Genomic DNA, 21,948 nt, shown 5'->3' on the forward strand with positions numbered 1-21,948 from the left:
GTCGTAAAAGTCATGTCAGATGTCTTTAGTCGACTTGAATAGAATCTGTCACCAGTGTTAGCTATAACACACTCGATATGATGATGATATTTTTTCCTTCACCTCTGTTGCGAATTTTTTCAGTTATAATTTGTATATCAAAAAAGCTGTATTCACAAATCAAATCGAGTTAATAGCACGATGTCTACTCTATCGTCCATCCTGCACCTTCAAATGCCTGTAATTCCTTAATTGATAAATTATGTTTATTTATATATATATAGTATCTATATTTGATTAAGAATAGGTGAAAATATTCCGCGTGCAAGCTATCTGGTTATAGGATAAGTTACTGTTGTTATTTATTATTAGTTATCAATCGGCCAGCGATATATAAACGAGAGTTCGAGTGTTCCACGGCTACTTCACGTTTGTGTGTTCCCGCACACTGTTGTAATTCGATTTAATTTGTAATTTTGTGTGTTTTAAAATTGTTTTGGTTTGGAAAAAATGATTGATACAATTGCACCTGCTTTTTCGGAGCTTTGCGAATTTGCGAGTGCAAGTGTGAGTTTATTTATTTTTATATTTCGTATATACGCCCGGTTTCTCTCTTCAATTAAACGTAAAAGCGTTTTATATATGAATTTTAATGCATGAAAATCCGTGTAGTTCTTGTGTTTATTAGGTCAGATATACTGTCAAAATTTATCAGAAAATATCAATAGGAAAGAGTTCCATAAGTAGATATCTCAAAAGTTGAAAACGTAATTCTTAACTTGAATGTCTGTTGTGTATCTTAGATTAAAAAAAAAGTTCCATAATTATAAACAAATTTAGTATAATAACAGTATTTTTTATTATCTTTTTGTTAATAACAGTCTGGTGGTCAAGTAGTTTTCGCTACTGACGATTTCTTCGCGCCATGCGAGAGCATGATATCTGATGAAGAACCAGTCTTCATTGCGGAGAAGTTCACGGAGTATGGCAAGTGGATGGATGGGTGGGAGACCAGGAGGAAGCGGATAGCTGGCCACGACTGGTGCATTATCAAACTGGCCACCAAATGTGTTGTCAGAGGTTTGTACACATAATTTAAAATAATTTATTTTTAAATTTAGAATTTTTTTTGTAGTCAAATCTTATTTTTCGTAGCGCTGTGGGTTGTGCCTTGAATGTTTTACTTTGTTTGTTTTGTAACGATAAAATAATTATGTTTTAGTACAGTATGAAAATTATGAATCTTTTCATGGCTTAGGTTTTGTATGTATATTGACTATTTGCCACTAGATGTCGGTAGGTAATCGTAAAAGTCATGTCAAATGCCTTAAGATGATTTGAATATAATCTGACATCAATGTTAGCAATAATACACTCGAAAAGTAGAATAAAGTTTTGTATCGTTGATTATTAAATGTAATATTGTCAACTGGAAGGATATATTAAAGCGATGTCCACAGAAATGGTTGAAAAGAAACAAAATTATTTGAATGTGATAACAATATCATAATTTTAAAACTAGCTTTTTGCAAATGCATAATATGACCATAATAATGTATGCATCTTTGTGCCAATTTTCATCAAAAGTTTTAATATGTTCGCGAATGTTCAACCAGTACGTAAATAAATAGCTAAACTTTTATTGAGTTGCGCAAATAAATAAATTTAAAATTACCAAAAACGGGTTTATATGCCTGATAAATATCGTAATATCATTTTCGATTTCGTTTAGGTATAATAAGTAGATCTACTTATTTATTATAAAAACACAGTAATAAAAAAATGAAATATTTAATGCTATAAGCATTACCTGTCCCATTAGGATAAACAGAAAAATTTTGCGGCGCAACAAATTTTTATAATATATAAATAAAGAAAAAGTTACTCAATATATGCTTACTATATGGAACTAAGTATCTTCTAAAAGGGTAGAAGCATTTTTTCAAAACTATTCGAAGCCCCTTATATTGTTAGGAAAACCAGTCAAAAAGAAGGGATAATGACAACACTTTTAAAGATTTACTTATAATAATCTTAAACACACCTTTTATCTAGATCATAAAATTTTTTAAAATCTTCTGACCTTGTCATTTATTACGAAAGTTGAACATAAACTTTTTTATTTTTAGGTCTCCTCGTAGACACGGCATTTTTTACTGGAAATTATGCGCCAAAATATTCGGTACAGGCAGCCTGTTTGACTCCTGAAGGTAAATATATTTTTTTTAATTAACGAATGGTTGGTCATAGGCCTCTTTTCGACTATGCCGACCAGTCCTATCCAGTTTTTCACAACAATTTCCTTTACATCGTCGACCCATCTAGCTGCCGGACGCTACAAATAGTCACAATTACACAAGTAGCTAAATTTTACTTCATTTAGTAGAAAAAAAGCTACTACTCAAAATTACAAAAATGTACACCTATATAGCATTAGAGTAAACTATCAAACCAAACAGAGATAGCAAGATGGAGTATATTTTTGTTACCAATCTATAGGAATTTATTTATCAATCCATCAGTTAATCCATCAAATCAAAATTGATCGAAGTACCTACGAAGTACAACGTTACGTTAAATTAACAAATTTGACAGGCAGTGATCCTACAGTTAAAGATATTTGACCCGGCGACCAAAATTTTAAACCTTCAAAATGTACATGACTGCGTAATACATATTAACGGTACCGAGCACGAAGCTTTATTTAATTTTGCTGACGTTAAAGAAAGGGTCATTTTGTTAACACAATATTTCTTGTCAACTTTAGCCAGCAGCAGCGGCTCCCTTGTGGAACATGATATCTTTGTCAATCTTTATAACGACATATTGATACGTAACCTTAAAAATCTATAATATTTATTACAGAAGAAGCATTATTACCGGAAAGACAGTCTCAAATGGGGTCAGCATGTTCAGATTGCAATTTTGAGAAGATAAAACGTTTGAACTCCGAGAAATGGGATGAAATAGTGCCTGTGACGCCTCTCCGTCCGGGGTACGAAGACACCAGGCTCAACTATCAGAAGGTCATTTTAAAACCTTTTAATCAACAAAAGATTAAAGTTATTCATAATGAATGAAAAAATCTTGAATCGATCGGGCATTGAACCGTGCCCCGCGAATTCATTCGGTTCCCGCTCGTTTCCTTTCCAGATTTTTTCTTCTTTGAAATTTTCGCGTTGCATAATTTTTATAAAACGACAGGTAACACCATAAATTTTTTCATGGCATACCACATATGTTTTTTCATCTCATTATTATTATAAAAACAAATTAAAAAGCTTGTGTAATATATAATGTAATCAAAACCTTTTACATACAATTACCGGAATATAAAGATAATTACCGGAATAAAAAGAGAGAATAATTATAATCCTCTTGAAAGGCTAGCGAAAACTGTTATTTACTACATAATAAAATAATTAAAACAGTTTTTATTTAACCAATATTGTCCCAATATAACAAGCACACCAAAAGAGTGTGTCATTTTCCATTTCTGTTTCTTAACAAAAACTGTTTTAAATTTGTCTTGTACAATTTTTTTTCTTCTAACAATATTTTATTTTATGTGTATTTTTATTTTGACGACCTCGGTGTCGCAGTGGTGTGCTTGCCTCCGAACCGAGAGGTCCCGGGTTCGATCCCCGATCGGGTCATGATGGAAAATGTTTTTTTCTGATTGGCCCGCATCTTGGATGTATATTTATATGTGTATTTGTTATAAAATATAGTATCGTTGAGTTAGTATCCCATAACACAAGTCTCGAACTTGCTTTGGCGAAACTCAATCTGTGTGATTTGTCCTAATATATTTATTTATTTTAACAACAAAAATAATTTAGGTGGTGAGTGACGAGATATACACCCACTTACGGATAAACGTGTACCCTGACGGAGGTATAGCAAGATTCAGAGCTTACGGAGAAGCTAAACCAGAAGTACCTGATAGCGACCAGCTAATCGATCTTGTGTCGCTTCTCAATGGAGGCACATGTCTAGGTATGTATCTACAAATTCAAATAAAAAAATCATTATTCAATTTTGGATGATATATATCATTTAATGACGTCAAAAATTTACTTTATAAATCTACCGCTGACTTCCAAAGCGCAAGTGAAAAAGCGGCGCAACAAACTTCACCGCAACTTTTTCAGGCAGTATATTTTTCTAACAAAAGAAAGGGACACGTGGAAAGCGAGTGGCCAGGCGTTTGCGCAGCAGTGGGAGTGAGCATGCTATAGCTAAAAAAAAAATAGTTTTCTATCACGTGATAAAGAATAATTTTTACCATGTTAAGTAAACCTAAAGGAAGATTATGAAGGCACAAAGTCCAGAGTGATTCCTGCAAGAATTATTAAAGAGTCGGTATAGCTTTGCTCGTCCGTTGATTATAACGAATAATTAATGTTACATTGTACATTGATGACAGTCCTACTTCTACGTAGTGATATATAACACCACACCGGTATCTACTAAATTTTATTTGTATATTTAAAAAAATAATGATTATACTGAACACCTTATAAGTATAATCGAAAGAGTAAGCCTTTACTCAGTGATAGGACACCCAAATAAGCCATTTATAAAACCACACTAATTACAATTAAAACTTAAAATAAAAGCATAAATTAATGTTGTAATATTATCTAAAATCATTAGAAATTAGACACACGCTCTAACGGTGAGTTGCACCATCAAATTTGACGTTGATTTTAACCGGCGCGCCGCTGGCTTTTAAACAAAATGGCGCAATTTGCATTTTTCTGCGCATGTTCAAGTTAACGTCAAAGTCGGTGTAAACCACCCTAAGTAAATAGTCCCAAATCGTACCCTATTAAGTAAAGGGCTATGTATAATATAAATATTAATTAAATAATACCCATTAAATCAATAACTGGCAAAGCATCGATGGCCATAAAGGTAGCTCGTTCATTATCGTTATTGTACATTCCACTGGGCTTTCATTAGCTTTTAATTAAGCTCGCTATATAAGGTCCGACGTGCTTTTAGTTTAAAATTCATCGGTCCTTTATAATGTGGGTCTAATGATTTTAATTAAGTACCTTTGATCTCATATTGGAATAGTAATGTTATGATACAAAGTGAAAATAAAATTAATTGTTTTTGCTATTGTAGCTTTATCTCGACATCATTATGTATCTGAGGTTAAAAGCAATCAAATATGATTTTAATATTTTCGTTATTTAGGCGAATTTAATGAAATCTGACACCAGTGCTAGCAATGATATGACTCTCTATAAATAAATGAATAAATATCTAACGATCTGATCTGTCGTATTTTGAGTCAGGGTAATGTAAAAAGTGTGTTTTTTTTCTGGGATAAGCATGCCTCTTTTACTCGTTTCCATAAAAAAAAGTTTTTGTGCCTATTTTGGAATATTCCATAGATTATTTTTATTTTATTTTATTTCAGGCTATTCCAACGCACACTACGGCCATCCCAAGAACATGATCAAACCTTGCAAAAGCCGCATCATGTCGGACGGATGGGAAACCGCACGGAGGCTTGACAGACCGAATGTCATCGAAGTTAACACTGACGGAACGCTTAAAGTGCCAGGTATTTTTTTTTATCAACGTTAAACTTTTGTGTTGATTTTTTAAAACATTTTTTTTTAATTCCAGTTATTATGACATCAAATAAAAATTAAAAAATAAGTAGTTTTTCTAGATTAAATATGCAGTACTTGACTATTTCTTTGTCGATGACAGTGTACTTATAATTATCCTAAATATCCTAACTAATATTAATGCAAAAGTATGTATATAACAAACATACATAATTTTAAAATTTTGCATACATGTAGTTTCAAGTTTGGGGAAGGACATAGGGTACCTAACATCCTGGAAAATAGATTTTCCCGTGAGAATTTGACGCGCGCTAAGCCTAAGCTAGTAACTTATAACCGGCCTATCGATGTAGAAGGATTATATTTAAACAAAAAATTGTAGATTTATGATGACAAAGATATTGATTTGCTTCATTGGTTTTAGGTCAGGAGTGGGCAGTATTCAAACTGGGATTTCCCGGCAGAATATCAAAGATATGCATTGACACGGCACACTTCAAAGGGAACTTCCCTGATTCCGTCAAAATTGAAGGCGCCTATTTCGACAACAATAATTGGGGCTTCGAAAACGAAAAGACTTGGCGGGATATTCTGGCCCCTCAAAAGGTAATTTAATGACCATCACTAACTATATCCTACTAATATAATAAATGCGAAAGTTTGTGAGTATACATATTCATGTGATTGATTAATGCCCTCTTGATTGATTAATGGACCATACATAAATACTTATTGATATTCAAAATAATTTTGGGTTCTATAATTAATCGATAATATATAATTTAGATATGATACCAATTTGACACCTTATTATTATTTTGTGCTTTTCTCAGTTCAAAAAAAAAAAGAATCAGTGTAGCTATTTTTTTTAGTTCTTCAAATTATGGAGCGATCGGAAAAAAATTCACTATGATTGATAGCAAATTGACGTAGAAGAAGAAAAAAATACTAGGTAGACTAAAAATAATAGGTAGTAAATAAAAGCTAACCACGCAATGTTCTCTTATTCGCGTCGGCATGTGTACGAGTTCGGCGAAAGTGTGGAGCTAGCATTGATAATAAATACAGATGCAGGTATAATTCGATGTCCATTTTATTTAATTCTCATTTTTCTTCATAGATGTCAGCACACAACGAGCACTGGTTCGATTGCGATTCTGACGTCATCACCCATATCCGAGTGACCATGGCTCCTGATGGTGGAATCAGCAGAGTCCGAACCTTCGGCTACGTTGATTGGTTAGCGATCCACTAAGGAAGATAAATCATTCACTTCAATCGTTAATTTAAACAAAGACAAGGAAAACTAAACACGACAAGTCTTCTACTTAAATAATATAGAAGATTTTCTCCCCATTTCATTCATACAAAGCGACAGATTGAGCCTTGTTAAACTGAGCGCACGGCGAGGGACAAAATATATTTGCACTGTCCACCTTAAAATGCAGTACAACATTGCGGTTCTCTAATTCTTTTACAAAATGCGTACACGATATGGATAAAAGAGACAGCATGCGGACATGCGGCGGACTTCTTTTTCTTCTCAATTATTTCTATTACTCATTTATGACAAGTCTATTAGTTTTCACTGTCTATGTTTAAACCATAGATTTAAAATCATATTGAAGTGGGCGATGATTTTTTTTTACTGATTTGTTCCTATTGTTGTTAAAAATAAAAAAAAAATACAAATTATTAATTAATAATTTTGCAGCCATTTGTGATATTTGTTTGTAGGTAATTTTTTAAAAGTTCCTAATTTTTTGTTGTGTTTCGTTGTTGTGATTGATTGTGATTTTGTTGAACTATTGTATGTCTATTGTAAATTGAAAAATACGTAAATTACGTAAATTGATAGAAATATTTCTGTTAAATGTTGATTTGTAAGGGCGAGTTGCACCTGTCAAATTTAACGTTGACTTTGACCGTTAACTTTTACACAAAAATGGTTTACTCTGCGTTTATCTGCGCAGGTTTAAAGTTGACGTCAAAGTTGACTGGTAAAACCCACTCAAAATATCTTAAAAATTAAGCTAAGTAGGTATTAATGTTTAAAATATACAACGTAACTGGAGTTACAATGATTTTAAATAACAAGTATTATTAAAATAAAATTGAACTTTCGAACAAAATTATATGGCAGTTTGAATTTACCCTTATATCAATTTTGAAACAAAATATTTCAGAATATATTGATATTGAAGCTTCAGTTTAGGACATCAGCAATCTCCTGTGTAATATCCGCCTTAAAAGTTCGGATACAATAGCGGGGTATGCTTCGTCTTCTATAAGATAGGTTTCAACTTTCTGTGGCAAACTATTAATGTTTAAATAATGCTTGATTCAAAATGTTCTCTAATAATGTATATTGAAATATAATATGTAATAACAATGTTGATGGGACTGTAAAGGATTTTTCCGTATTTTCTGATATTTTTTATTTTAAAATTATTTAAAAAATATATATATATATATTTGAGACATCATTCGGAATTCTCTAACGAAAAATTTGAAAATCGCCCCGTAAATAAACGTTCAGCCCAAATTATAGTTTTGTATTTCATACATTTTTCATATTGAATTAAAAAAAAAAACTATACAAATCAAAAAAGGTACAATTTTCACATCGAAAGAAACCAAAAAATATTTCTTTTTATTTTCAGTACTTACTATATCAAAGAGCGTAATAGAAAAATGCTCGAATGGTTGCGTTCAATTTCGGTCGCTATAAATAATTTGCGTTCATGATTTCGGGAGACAATTTAATTGCAAAAAAAAAAAGTCAAGATATAAAAGAATTCCCGTTCGCAGCCCGTCATTATTACCTGAAAATGTGGGACGTCTCGACGATAGAGCGGAAGGTTAAGGAGGAAGAGGGAAGGAATGGAGGTTGTGGTAACGACTACTAGACTCCACGTGGGGTGAATCCCATGCAATAAGAGGGCTGTTTCATAGCTCCATGGCGACGAAACGTAACGCGTTGTTCCACATAGATCTTGCGTTAATATACATCGAAACTCTTTGTTCTTCGTTCTTTGATCCACTGACGGACGTCAACGCCTCGCATTAAGTTTCAATTTCTTGTGCAGAATAATTAATTGACTATGAAGACTGAGAAATTTACCTACAATTGGTGTGAAAGGTGAATCAGTAGTGAATTTCATTTAGTATTTACCATCAATCAAATGTTATATTGGTATATGAACGATGCAAATGAAACTATAGTACTTGTAGGTACCACATAATTGATTAATTTAGATTTTTTGTCACACTTATTTGGAGTGTACCTTCTGTATAGTGTTGTTAAAATCTATGACGGGCAGGTCGCGGGCGAAATTACATTTTCACACATTTCACTGACCTCGTTGAAATATGAGACGTTTCATTTTATGTAAAAAATAGCTTTTTATTACCAACAACGACAAAATACTTGAGTGAACAATTTATTTTATTATTAATTTGATTTGAATTATTTGGACATATGACTTATGTCATGAAATATTATACCTTCAAATGATAAGTTTATTAATTTTACTTTAGTTTAATTTTATTTTATTTAATCTATATATAATAAATATTATAATATAATGTGACCTAAACATGCCAATGGACGAAACTTGTCAGAATAAATGATTTTATTTTTTATTTTTTAATTATTTCCACTAAACATATTATTTTATTGTACAATACCATTATTTGAATAAAGAGTCAGCATCATTTAAATGAACTCTCCATAATAATTGTGCGCGGAAACGCAGTTTGTACGTAGTTATTATAACCTTTGAACCCAGGACGATACGGTACAATCATTCGTTACTGAAATAAAGCATATTAATCACTATTGTTATTCACATTTCGAGAATAAAATACATACCTACTTAACACATACACGTGATTAAGCGGTGGTAGTTCAGTGGTTAAGACCGCTTGTCATCGAACGCTGGCAGGTTCAAATCCTACTCGTACCACATGAGTTTGTATATTAATGTGACTCATGTATAGTTTCACAGCCCAATACTTGCCTCCTGTGAAGGAAAACATCGTGAAAATAGCTGCACACTGGTTGACAGTTTAAGTTCACTAGTGTGTATGCAATTTCTTGTCAATATGCGCTGTAGGTAGTCGTAAAAGTCATGTCAGATGCCTTTAGGCGATGCCTTTAATCTGACACCAGTATTAGAAATTAACACACAGAAATAAGACAGAATTTATTTCACCGAAAGTATTACGCATAACTTTTTTCTTCACGTTTAGCTAAATCCTTCCGTGGATGTCGTACAAGGCGACTAAGGAAATCGTGATGCCTAGTAGGCAACAGTAGCATGCAAGATAAGTATCACGAATAGATCATAGGTTACATTTTGTATAAATTAAATATAAATAAATAAATAAATATATTAAATAAATAAATATATTAGGACAAATCACACAGATTGAGCTAGCCCCAAAGTAAGTTCGAGACTTGTTGTTGTTATGGGATACTAACTCAACGATACTATATTTTATAACAAATACATATATAGATAAACATCCAAGACCCGGGACAATCAGAAATAGATCATTTTCCATCATGAGCCACCGGGGATCGAACCCGGGACCTCTCGGTTCAGAGGCAAGCACTTTACCACTGCGCCACCGAGGTCGTCAATTACTTTCATGAATTCCCAAAATTCCTACAGGAGTGAGGTCCCGAGGCGCGATACAGTTAGCACTAGTACGTAAATAGACTTATCGCTGCCTTGAGCAGGCGACCGCCCATGGCATATCAACCAACCTACTTATCAATTACTTATTAAAAGCCGGTGGAAAATACCAAAACATTGCAACGAGAACAGAGAGCAGAGAATACCGGTTAAAACCGGAATTTAGCAGATAACCGCTGCCCCTAGGCCGACACTATCAAATTTTAATTGACACGTGCCCATTACTTGCTTGCATAATGACAAGGTTATCATAAGAATATGGACGGCAAATAGTAATTAGAAGCTGGGACCTAGAGTATTCGAATTTCTGAGGTGATAAATTCGGTAAATGCACTATTTGTAAATGGATAAATTTGTTTATACTTTTAACGTAGATATATTTAATTCGCTTGATCTCGACTTGTTATCGCAAAAACAAAGTACAATCTTCAGTATTTACATTGGACTAGCTTTTGCGCGCAGCTTCGCCCGCGTTATTACGAGTTTATTACGTCCGATTGTAACTTATTTTTGTCATTAATTGTATAAATGACGGCTCGTGGTGCAGTGGACTATAATTTATTGTAGTTTTTCGGAGCCGGTTAAATAAATATGCCGAGATTACTTGGGAGCACTTTTTATTGGCACGAAAGACAAAGAGGAAGAGAGAACATTTTTAAATGTGAGCGTAAATGTTGCTATAGTAAAAAATAAAAATATAATTTAATGTTGTGATTTCCAACATTAACTACCCATCATATTTATTTTTCTTTAATGTCTCATATGTATGTACAGACATAGATAATTTACAGTTTTATTATATGTATATGTTACTGTAAAAGTCCGTATACAGGTAAATCTTAGGTTTTTTCAGAAAATCTTAGGATTTACCGGTATGGGTTGGTAAATGTGAGGTTTTTTAAATAATAGACGATTTTTTCGGGCTTTTGCCATTGGAATTTATTATATGCTAGGTTTTGCTACTGACGGCTGGTAAATGTTGGTTTAGGGAATAAAATTATGATTAATTCTTATTAATCATTTATTTTTCAGTCGAAACCTTACATATTTTTATGTAGGTAACATAATTATGAGAGTAATTAATTAACTAGTCAAATCCTTACCTATTTTAAATTATTTTCATTTCGTAAGTATTTTTATTTATAAATGTTTTTAACTTTTAAAGGTAATATATTTTAAAGGTAAGGTAACCTTTAAAATACTTCTTAAATAGTAAAAAATAACAAAAGTAAAATTATTTTCTCAACATTTTCCGCGCCTTTGATGTAAATCTTAAGATTTACCAAGTGAATGGTGGTAAAAGTTCCAATCGAAAATTGTTCGGACATTACCATTAAGAGTTGGTAAATCTTAGGTTTTACTGAAATATCTTAGGATTTACGGTAGTTCGTGCTTTTACAGTAACATATAGATTAGATTTATCGAAAAGAAACTTCATATATTGTTTTAATCCCAATAATTTATTGTTTTGTTATCTGTCCCACTATATTTTTTTTGTTTTGTAAACTTATAAGTTCAACGTGTCTGTATATCTGTATGTCTGTCCGTGGCCTCGTAGCAACCAAACGGCGGAACCGAACTCAATCTAGTTTTTTTTTAATTTGAAAGAGAACACATTCTCTTGTTCTTAGCATCTCTTTTATAGCATATGAAATACTAGCAACCAGAAAAATGTTTAGTTTAATTTTATTGTATTACAAAAAATTCTGTTTAGATTTAGGGTGAGTGCCCTCTTATATTAAAATAAAAAACTTAGTCTATTTTGCCAGTATCGCACTTTATGATATTTTGACATTGACAGAACGAGTCAAAATATACTTTAGCTTAAAGCATACTTTAATTTTTTTTGAGACGGTATATTTATAGCTATACCTATATAAAATGATTTTTTATGTTAAATTACCTATAACTTCAAATGTCAGACGATATATTCGTTTCAATAAACTTGCAAATTTGAAAATAGACTTCACACAGTCGGATCATTCTGTAATCTAATTTTTCTAGTGGAACGTACATTTTGTATAATGACTGATAGTAGAACTCACTCATTCGTTCAATTTAATGCTCGTGTTCAATTTAATGCTCGTGGCAAAATTTTGTATAAGTCAGACGAGGAACCATATTTCCTCATACATACCAATGGGACGCCATAATTACTAAGCCATTTCACACAAACTTTAAAATTAGTACACTGCATTCAGAAATGATACTTAATAATTTTGGTGAAACTGACTTACTTTGTGACACTCAACAATGAAACCTACTACACGGGACATAAGTCTTAAAGTCGTTTGAGTTGATTTTGTTCTAATTAAATTTGTAGTTTGTGTCTGGCCAGTAAGATGTCCTAAGGGATTCCGAAGCTTAACTAGCTGGCATGCTGTTGACTGTGCGGTCACCGTTCCCTCCTTCCTGTTCCATTGTGTTTTATTAACTTTGAATTTATAACAAAACTTTTCGAAAAACAATGCGAATAATACATTTTTGAAATGATAATACATTCTTTAATGCTATTATATTATATGGAAATTATTTTCTATGCAGAAAAAATAAGCGTTTAAATTTTTAAGACTTGTGCTCCCTCTTTATGAATGCTTTTGTCGCCTATCAGCTGTTACATAACGTTCACGGTAACGGTAAGATTTTGAGAATATCATTTAATACAAATATTGCATAAAACAAGCTAAGTATTGATCAAAAATTTCATTTTTCCACTTTTAGTTTTCGCTGATATCACCAAAAAGACTTTAAAGTTTATTTGTTAATATTTTCCTATATCCCAATAATTAATGAACTACCACCTATCATGATCAATCGTGTAGTTTAGAAGATTTTTAATCTAAGTTACGCAGCGTTTGAATGTAAGTACAACAACGGTGTGAACCTGAACGCGAGTGTTTATAATTGGTTGACATGTCGCACCCTCGTCACACAGACGTGTTAGCTGTAGGCTTTTCCGCTACGATATTTAAAATATCATCACTGATTTGGAAAATACATTTTGGTTTTAAAAATATATCGACAAAAAGAATTTGAGTGGAAGTTAGATTACTTCTACCCCTATATAATATTCATTAATGCATGACTAGATTAAATTCGATGTGAACATGTATCAATGAATACTATAATGAATTAATTTAGTACCAGGAAGTCATAAAAAAAGAAATCTTCGCATTTAAGAGATCTGACTATACTCCATTTGATTGAATGACTAGTTTCAGAACATCTTCTGATATGATCGTAATAATATACAGATCAGCAAAAATTTTAAATTACATAGCACTATATGCAGAAATTCGGGATAAAAAGTACCCTATGTTAATACATAGGGTACATTTTATCCCGAACCTGGAATAATTTCCAGGTTATATTCTACCCGTATACAAAATTTCATAATAATCGATCCAGTGGATTCTGCATGAAAGAGTAACAAACCTAAATACATACATCCTCACAAAATTTCGCATTTATAATGTTAATAGGATTTCTGAAAACGCCATTAACCACTGGAAATGCCGAAGGACACTTGTCATGCCATAATTGTTTTTCTATATTCTTTTCCTAGTAGGTCAATATTTGTTTGGTAATCTCATACCACTCAGAGTACCAGGCAGTCATAAAAAGATAGGCATCTCCGTATCGAGGGCATCTTGCGACGGGCCCTGATATTCGGCTAACCGACGACGCTCCATTGGGCCTCGTGCCAACTCCGCTGCCCATACACCTTCAGGGTTCAGTCACACCGAAGAATAATATGTATCTTTTCGAGAATATAACAATGATTTTTTCTTCGAATACTCGCGGCCCGTCTTGGCTTATATAGGGTAAAATAAATTATTGACCTATACCTTCCGCTGGAATCACGCTATCTATTTGTAAAACCCGCACCGAAAATCCAAACAGTAGTTTTTTTGTTTATCGCGCAATAGACAGGCGCGACAAAGGACATCACCGCACATCGCCTTACATATTATGTAAGGTGATGTGCGATTGTGATCCTGAATTATACGAAACGGAGATCATCGCTCATAGCTAAAGTCGATTTCGAGCAAGTAATGAAAACTAATATTATGGCCGACGATTCGTGGGTAAAATGTCTATGTATATTATAACAAGAAACTTAAATTAACTCCATATTTCTTCATCATGTCATATCGTTCCACGAATCCAAATCAGAAAAGTCAATTAAAACATATTTCGAATGCTTTCTGAGAACGGGTCGGTGTGAATTTTTCCACTGCAATTTATCTTTACAACATTGGGTCTCATTTTAAACTGCAATATCGAAGCGAGATTTTGCTGTAACCATTTTGTGATAGTTTACAGGTATTGAGTCACAGGGTAGTGACAAGTTGGATGTAGTTAACTAGTGTAACTACACTAGTAAGTACTAACTAAGTTACTTTTATATAAGTTTTCAAAACATAGTCAAAGCAAGTGGCATAATTAATTTTGTCTTGTTTGTTAATAGAGAAGGGAATTGTTTTATAAGTTACTAGCTTTTGCCCACAACTTCGTATGTGAGTAAAAATCAGTTTCCCGTGGGAATTTCAGAAAATCCCTTCTTTGTGCTCCCCTACACTGTCCTAAGAACCTACAGGCCAAATTTCAGCTTTCTACGCCCAATAGTTACGGCTGTGCGTTGTCTGTCAGTCAGTTTTAACTCAAGAGTATTATATATATAGATTTAAATACACAAAACCCAATTTGCCCGTTGCTAAATCTTATTTTGATCGGCAACACAAACCACATGAATATGACTATGACCTAGCAATGTGGTTAAATAGTTCGTGTGGTTATATGGTGAATAATCCACTTATTGACTTAAAAGTAACAAAAATTCATACTTATATTATAAAAGTCAAACTGTATTTTTATTTATAAAACGAAGCAAGCGATTTTACAAAAAAAAAAACTACTTAACTACTACTAAAAAAACTAATAACTTTTAAAAATCACTAGTTCCTTGCTGTTGGAAATGTGAAGATTGTAGAGTGTGTGTGATATAAGCTATCTTGGCACATGCGAAGCCGGGTGCAACAGCTAGGTAGAAATATATTACTAGCAAATAGAGATTAGCTAAACTGTTCAGCATGAAGTTTTCCTTTTATAAATTTACCATAATAACTTGGCGCCCGAAGAAAAGACCCCCCAATGTATAAAGATTTTTTTTAATCTCTCTAATAACTTTGACCCCTTACCAAAAAATATTCGGCCACGAGAACGAAGTCATGAGCATCAGCTAGTTACTAGTAAATAGTAATTGGAATTTATGTAATCTTCTGTCATATAAGTCTCACGTAATTGCGCCGTAGTCTCGGGTTTTGAGCAAAATGATCGTCAATTTGCAAGATTTGACGCCGACACTTTGGTATGACTTAGATGCTCAGATAAACGACGCTCCGCCTTTGTATCTTCAGGGTTAATGTAGGTGAAACTGGAAGTTATAGCCTCATATTAGCTTGGAAATTTCGCGCAATAAATAAAATTATATACAGCCATACGGCGTGAAATGAATAAACAATTATTTTTGGCATTGGATAACAATTGTGTGACTGATTATCCAAATGGCGTATTTTCACAATGACTGGAAGGAAATTACTAATTTTCAGAATGAATGATTAAGTAATATGTACTTTAACTATTTGAATTGTTTCGAAATCATTGGTTAAGTATATAGTTTTTATTATTATATTATTATTTATTATTTTTAGTAATAATATTAATCGTAACGTTCCAGATTTTATTCAATACGATTTACTATATTTTCAGTACTATATTTTCTTGAAATCGTTCTTCATGTTCTGATATGTGTTTATTACGAATCTAAATCCAATATTACCGGGTAAACGTATTACGATTCGCTTATTTATCTCGTACCATAATTTGCGAAAGAAGAGAGACAGATAATTATCCTGAAAAGTACACCTGACAAAATACTCGTGTCGTATTTAGGTATACTGAAACTCAAGCAATCGTAAAAGGAGGATTAAATTGCTCAGTTTCACGGCTACAAAATATAGTAAGTATGAAAAAAAATCATTTAAAACAAAGTCATAAATTACACTTGTCATAATTAATTTATTCATATTCATATTATTTATTCGCCAACCAAGTGTTACAATGATATTAAAGTAATTACAATTAGTGCTTATAGCTTAGTCACCTTTTACGGGTATTACGAATTTAGTTGCAAATTAGTTTATCATAGCAAAGTTGTATTATGGAGAATATTTTTTATGATCAACTTAATAAGGTTACGTTACTTTACTTGGGTTATATATAAAAAAAACAAGACAAGCTATAAAAAGTATACACATATATAATATTTATCTTACATTTTTCATTCATATTTTAAATGTCATTGTTGTCTAGTTGTCTCACGTACACGTCATTTTACACAATCTTTCTATTGTATCTATCTATCTAAATAGAGACAAACGATATTATAAAAAAAAAACATAAGTTTTCACTTGACTAATTTGAATATTTTTATTTGTACAACAATAATGACACGAGCCTTTTTTCTGTCTCGCTCTGTGCTGCGTCGTAGGAAAAATGTGCGGGAAAAATGGCCAGGCAATTAGTAGTGGGTAATTTCGAGCCTTCATTTGTCCTTATTCTGAGTATCTTGGCCGCAGTCTGTATTGTCTTTGCACGGTGCGGCCGAGGGAAGTGTTTTAGTGAAAGTGAAACGGGTTTAAACAGTTTGTCCTTTTTTTGCATTGCCCTCGGTATTATTTTAATGTAGCTAAAGACTCGTGGAAGGAAAAACTTTTCGAAATGATTTACAAATTTTTCAATGACTTTGCCGTTTTATATATGCTTTCTTAGGTATATCAAAGTTCTGTGCTGCAGTTAAAAAACATTAGAAAACAAAGATATTAATGAATATACTTAATTTTAAGTAATTGTTAAATTAATTTATAAAATAATGTCATAATAACATCGTGTTTATCTTACATATTCGTTAGATTAATTTCTCTAAAAGAGAGACTATCTTTTATCATTATCTCTTTTATGTTTATAGAAAGATATATATCTATCTCTTATACTTTTCCGTATGGTATTAGCGTAGTATTGTGATATTCAACGTCAAAAAAAAAGCCTATTGCGATTAACTTCAAATCAGACATCTCATAACAAAATGAAACTTTACGAATAAACGAGTCGGCGACAATTTTGGAAGAAGGGCCGAAATGGCCAAAAAGTTTCGGCTAAACACAGTCAAATGTTCCTTTGTTAAAGTTTCCCTGTTCATTGAGGAGTGAGGCCCTTCCACTTTGACCCGAGTTTAGCAGCGGTCAAGTTCACTAGAATTAGGGCGGGTGTATTAGGTATGATGGAAATTAAGCTATCAAATGTATTTTAGGTGTGTTATTTCCCGCCCCAGAATATATAAGGAATAACCTTGATAGATGTTAGGCAATACAAGCATTAGAAACGGATTAATATCAGACATATGACATGCATAATTATAATCCATACTAATGTTATAAATGCGAAAGTCTGTCTGTTGCGCTTTCACGGCTAAACCGCTGGACCTATTTTGATGACATTTTGTATGCATGTAGTCAAAGACTCCCGTTCAAACATGGGCTACTTTTTTTTCAAAAATAAACCCCCAAATTTCTATATAGGGGGGTGAAAGTTTGTAAGAAAATCGTTTGTTCCACAGATTCGCAGATAAATTCTCACGGGCGAAGCCGTGAGCAAGATTCAACTTCAAATTCAAAATTCTTTATTCAATTTAGGATGATATACATCACTTATTGACGTCAAAAAAATTACTTAAACTAAGTCTACTGCCGGCTTCCAAAGCGCAAGTGCTAGTAAATTATATAAACATATATAAAAATAAGTATCTTAAATTTTTACGCAGCTACGGGTGCTAATAAGAGGAGGTAAGCGAAAAAGTAAGCTATAACATATCAATATTTTTTTGCATTGATCATTAAATTAACGATGCAATAATTGTGTCCAAGACTTCATCCTACGAGACAATATTGCAAAATATCTTTTCAGCTTACTACGAAGACGAAAATACGTGACAAATTCAAAGTCATAATTCTTTATTCACTTAATTCAATTTAGAACGATATACATCACATATTGACGTCAAAAAAATTACTTAAACCAAGTTTACCGCCGACTTCCAATGCGCAAGTGAAGAAGAATCGGCGCAACAAACTTCATCGCAGCCTTTTCTCAAGGACGTCAATTGACAAATGTAAGTCGTATACATATATATTACAGTTTGCAGTAAGTACGCGAAGCCTATCATTGCTATATTCTTCGTGACAATTGTGTAACAAGAAAAATGCTTACAAAATATAAGGAATACTATCAAGATGTGGTTTTCATACAAAATCGTTACTTATACGTAGAAGTCTATGAAAAGCTGGGCTTGTTAACGTTACCAAATTCACACTAAAAGTATTGTTAATTAACGTTATTTCCTTAAAAGTTAAAACTGGTAACGGTAAGACGGGTATCGATACAACAATTCAAAAGCGTTAATTTAAACGTTAAAATTCATTAACATTACCATACCAATTAACGTTAAAAGTATCGTTATTTCTACTTAGTTTTATTGAGTTGCAAGATTCCACCCTAACAAGCCTAGACAAGTACATTGGATGTTTAATAAAAGCGTTTCCCATAATAAAATATATTTTATACACATACATATTCAAAAGGTACTTACCATTTTAAACCGATTAACCGATTAACCGATTTTGGCTCAAGAATAAAGCGAGGAGAGCGAGATCTTCGAAAAGAAAAACAAATCATAGCGAGCGTCCCATACTTTTATCGTTATTACCATTGGTAACGTTAATATTTGAGTTTACCGGTATTTTTTGAAAAAGTATTGTTACCCAGCATATCGTTACCTTAGCCGGTAACGTTAACTACATTTATCAGTGGTAAAGTTACGACATTTTTAACGGTATATCAAGCCGTGATGAAAAGTACATAAAAATCATACAGCTAGTTTGCGATCGAGCGTGCTTCTGAATTTTATAACAGAATTTCGATACCACCTTCAGAAACTCCCGTCCCAACGTGAACATGTCAAGTTATTCTCTGCTAAATAATTAGTCTTCGGGAAAGATCATAGAAGTATGGAGATATGGAATGATGTCTAACATTAGATTTCATCCATCTCTATATTTTTATAGCCTGTGCTTTGTGTCCCACTGCTGGGCAAAGGCCTCCCCTTCTGTCTTCCAAAGGTCTCTATCCTGAGTCATTTGTTGCCAACCACGTGACATATACTGAGCGTAAAATTTGGTACATATTTCACTTTTCATATATAAGTGTAAGATTGTTGTGCTATTTGTGTCGGTACCAAATAAGTAGTTTTTCTTTCTTTCTTTTCTTTCCACGCCGAAACCTGTCCGAATCATTCCGCAATCTTGATCGCGGTCTACCACGACGCCTGCGCCCTTCGGGAACCCAACTTGTGGGGTGATCTGTGCCCATCTTTCTGGCGGCATTTGGCAAACATCGCCCACTTCCACTCTCATAGTCATGAAAAAGGTGATCGATCGAGATCATGAGAATTTTAGGTTTTCGATAGGGATACCTATAGCGATTTTCTCTCTCACCGTCGTTGCATTCGGGACTATGATGGGTCAGCGTACAAGATAAAACTTAAATTTTGTAGATTCGGTTGTGATTTTCCAATTGGCTGACGTCAACTATACTTGTGAATGCAATTGATGCCTATCAGTTGCCAACGCTATATGTCTTTTAGTCTGTCATCCATAACATAAAATATATTACCAATTCTAGGGTGTAACCACAAATGAAATGAAATAATATTTCCGTGTTTCAGTAATCTTTGCAACCAAGTAAACTATAAGTTTAAACTTACGTGCAAGCCCGAGGCAAACAAACTCTCATATTTCGTCAGCTCTTTATGAAGTGTCAGAATTAAAATGAATGAATTTTGAATTGTGTATGTATTGATCGTAAAAAATCACAGAATCACCGTAATAGATATGGTACAGTCGGCATATTAAGTTACCCTGGATGGATCTTTGTGCCGCGGCGAATAGGGGTGAATTTTGGGTAGGTTGATATGCTGTTGACTGTACCTATGGTATGTCTACCACAGAAACGGTGGTGGTGTAACGAAATCGTGGTGGTGTAATGGTTATTACATTATTTTATAAATTCATTTAACAATTATTAACATAAAATGATCGAAATCTTCTATTAAAAGTTTTTTTTGTTTGGTTAATTATACATATATATATATATATATATATATATATATGTAGTGTGCTTAGACTACTCGAAATAAAATGCCAATGAGAAGAATGGAAGTAGAATAATTTATTTTACAATATTTACATATATTTATAGTACACGTTGATACTGCACACGTAATTCGCATCACGGCACAACTCGCGCGGTGGTGGGGAGCGCGCTGAACGGAGCGCGCGTCGCGTCGCGTTGTTTCTACTCAAACTGTTTGTGGGCTCCACATTATCCCCCTTCAAGCGAAGCGTACACAAGGTTTGATTACTCTTCCATGTCTTGATATCTTCGGCATAGTTGTTGTTTCCTGTTTTCTCGGCTTGACAATACGTGGTTGCGGCGCACTCGGCGTGTGAGCAGATAGTGCGCGCTGAGATGTACTCGTTGCTGGTGCGGGTTTCGAGGAGTGGGGATGGCTCGGTTGCGCGTTTGCCGCTACGTCGTCATCTTGCTTGATTATGTGTGCCGGTTTGAGTCGATCTATGGATATATTGGATGCTCGAAGTGGCAATTCAATCTTGAAATATTTGTTGTTTCGCTCTATCACTCTGTATGGACCGTCATATGGCGCTATCAAGGGGCTTCTCACAGTGTCATTGCGGACGAATACATGACTGCATGTTGATAATTCCTTATATACGAAGAGGTTCTTACTCGATGCGATTATTCTCTGTACAGGTGATAGAGTTGACATTGTTTCTGTGAACTGGCGGATGAATTGGGCGTCTTCATTCTTTGACTTTGTAGGTACAAAGAAATCGAACGGGACTCGTAGCGTAGAACCATACGTCATCAGTGCAGGACTAGTGTTGTCGTCACGTAGTGCAGTGCGTATGCCAAGCAAAACTGTAGGTAAATCTTCTATCCACCTTGTACTGGCCTCTCTTGCCATCAATGCCGCCTTCAATGTGCGATGGAATCTTTCCACTTTTCCGTTGGCTTGAGGATGATAAGCTGTAGTTCTTATGCGCCTTATGCCACATTTCTTCATTAGTGCATTGAACAATGATGACTCGAATTGCCGTCCTTGGTCCGTGGTGATTCGTAAAGGACATCCAAATCTCGATATCCATCCTTCATAGACTGCTTGAGCAACAATCTCGGCGGTGATTTCTTTGACCGGTACCGCTTCCATCCAGTTCGTGTTGCGATCGATGATTGTGACGAGGTAGCGGTATCCCTGCGAGATCGGTAGAGGTCCAACGATGTCTGTATGTACATGTTCAAATCTTCTTGCCGGTGAAAACTCGCCTAAGGGACTGACGACATGTCTATGAATCTTCGCACGCTGACAACCAATGCAGGATTTGGCCCATGTTCCGACGTCCTTGTTTATAGACGGCCAAAAATATTTTGAAGTCATTATTCTTCTCGTCGTGCGTATTCCTGGATGGCTTAATTCGTGT

The 21,948-nt window shown here is 33.7% G+C and overlaps 1 protein-coding gene across 1 annotated transcript; it reads left to right on the plus strand.

The window, feature by feature from the left end:
- Positions 1–402: 402 nt before the first annotated feature.
- On the plus strand, positions 403–7,705 carry LOC128671382 (allantoicase-like). The gene is made up of 8 exons (XM_053747814.1): positions 403–546; positions 861–1,059; positions 2,109–2,189; positions 2,845–3,005; positions 3,822–3,978; positions 5,414–5,560; positions 5,995–6,176; positions 6,691–7,705. The coding sequence occupies exons 1-8, from the start codon at positions 490–492 to the stop codon at positions 6,823–6,825; spliced, it is 1,119 nt and encodes a 372-aa protein (XP_053603789.1). The 5' UTR covers positions 403–489; the 3' UTR covers positions 6,826–7,705.
- Positions 7,706–21,948: the final 14,243 nt, after the last annotated feature.

This window comes from Plodia interpunctella, chromosome 7 (genome assembly GCF_027563975.2).
Source record: "Plodia interpunctella isolate USDA-ARS_2022_Savannah chromosome 7, ilPloInte3.2, whole genome shotgun sequence".
In the NCBI taxonomy this organism is placed as follows: domain Eukaryota; kingdom Metazoa; phylum Arthropoda; class Insecta; order Lepidoptera; family Pyralidae; genus Plodia; species Plodia interpunctella.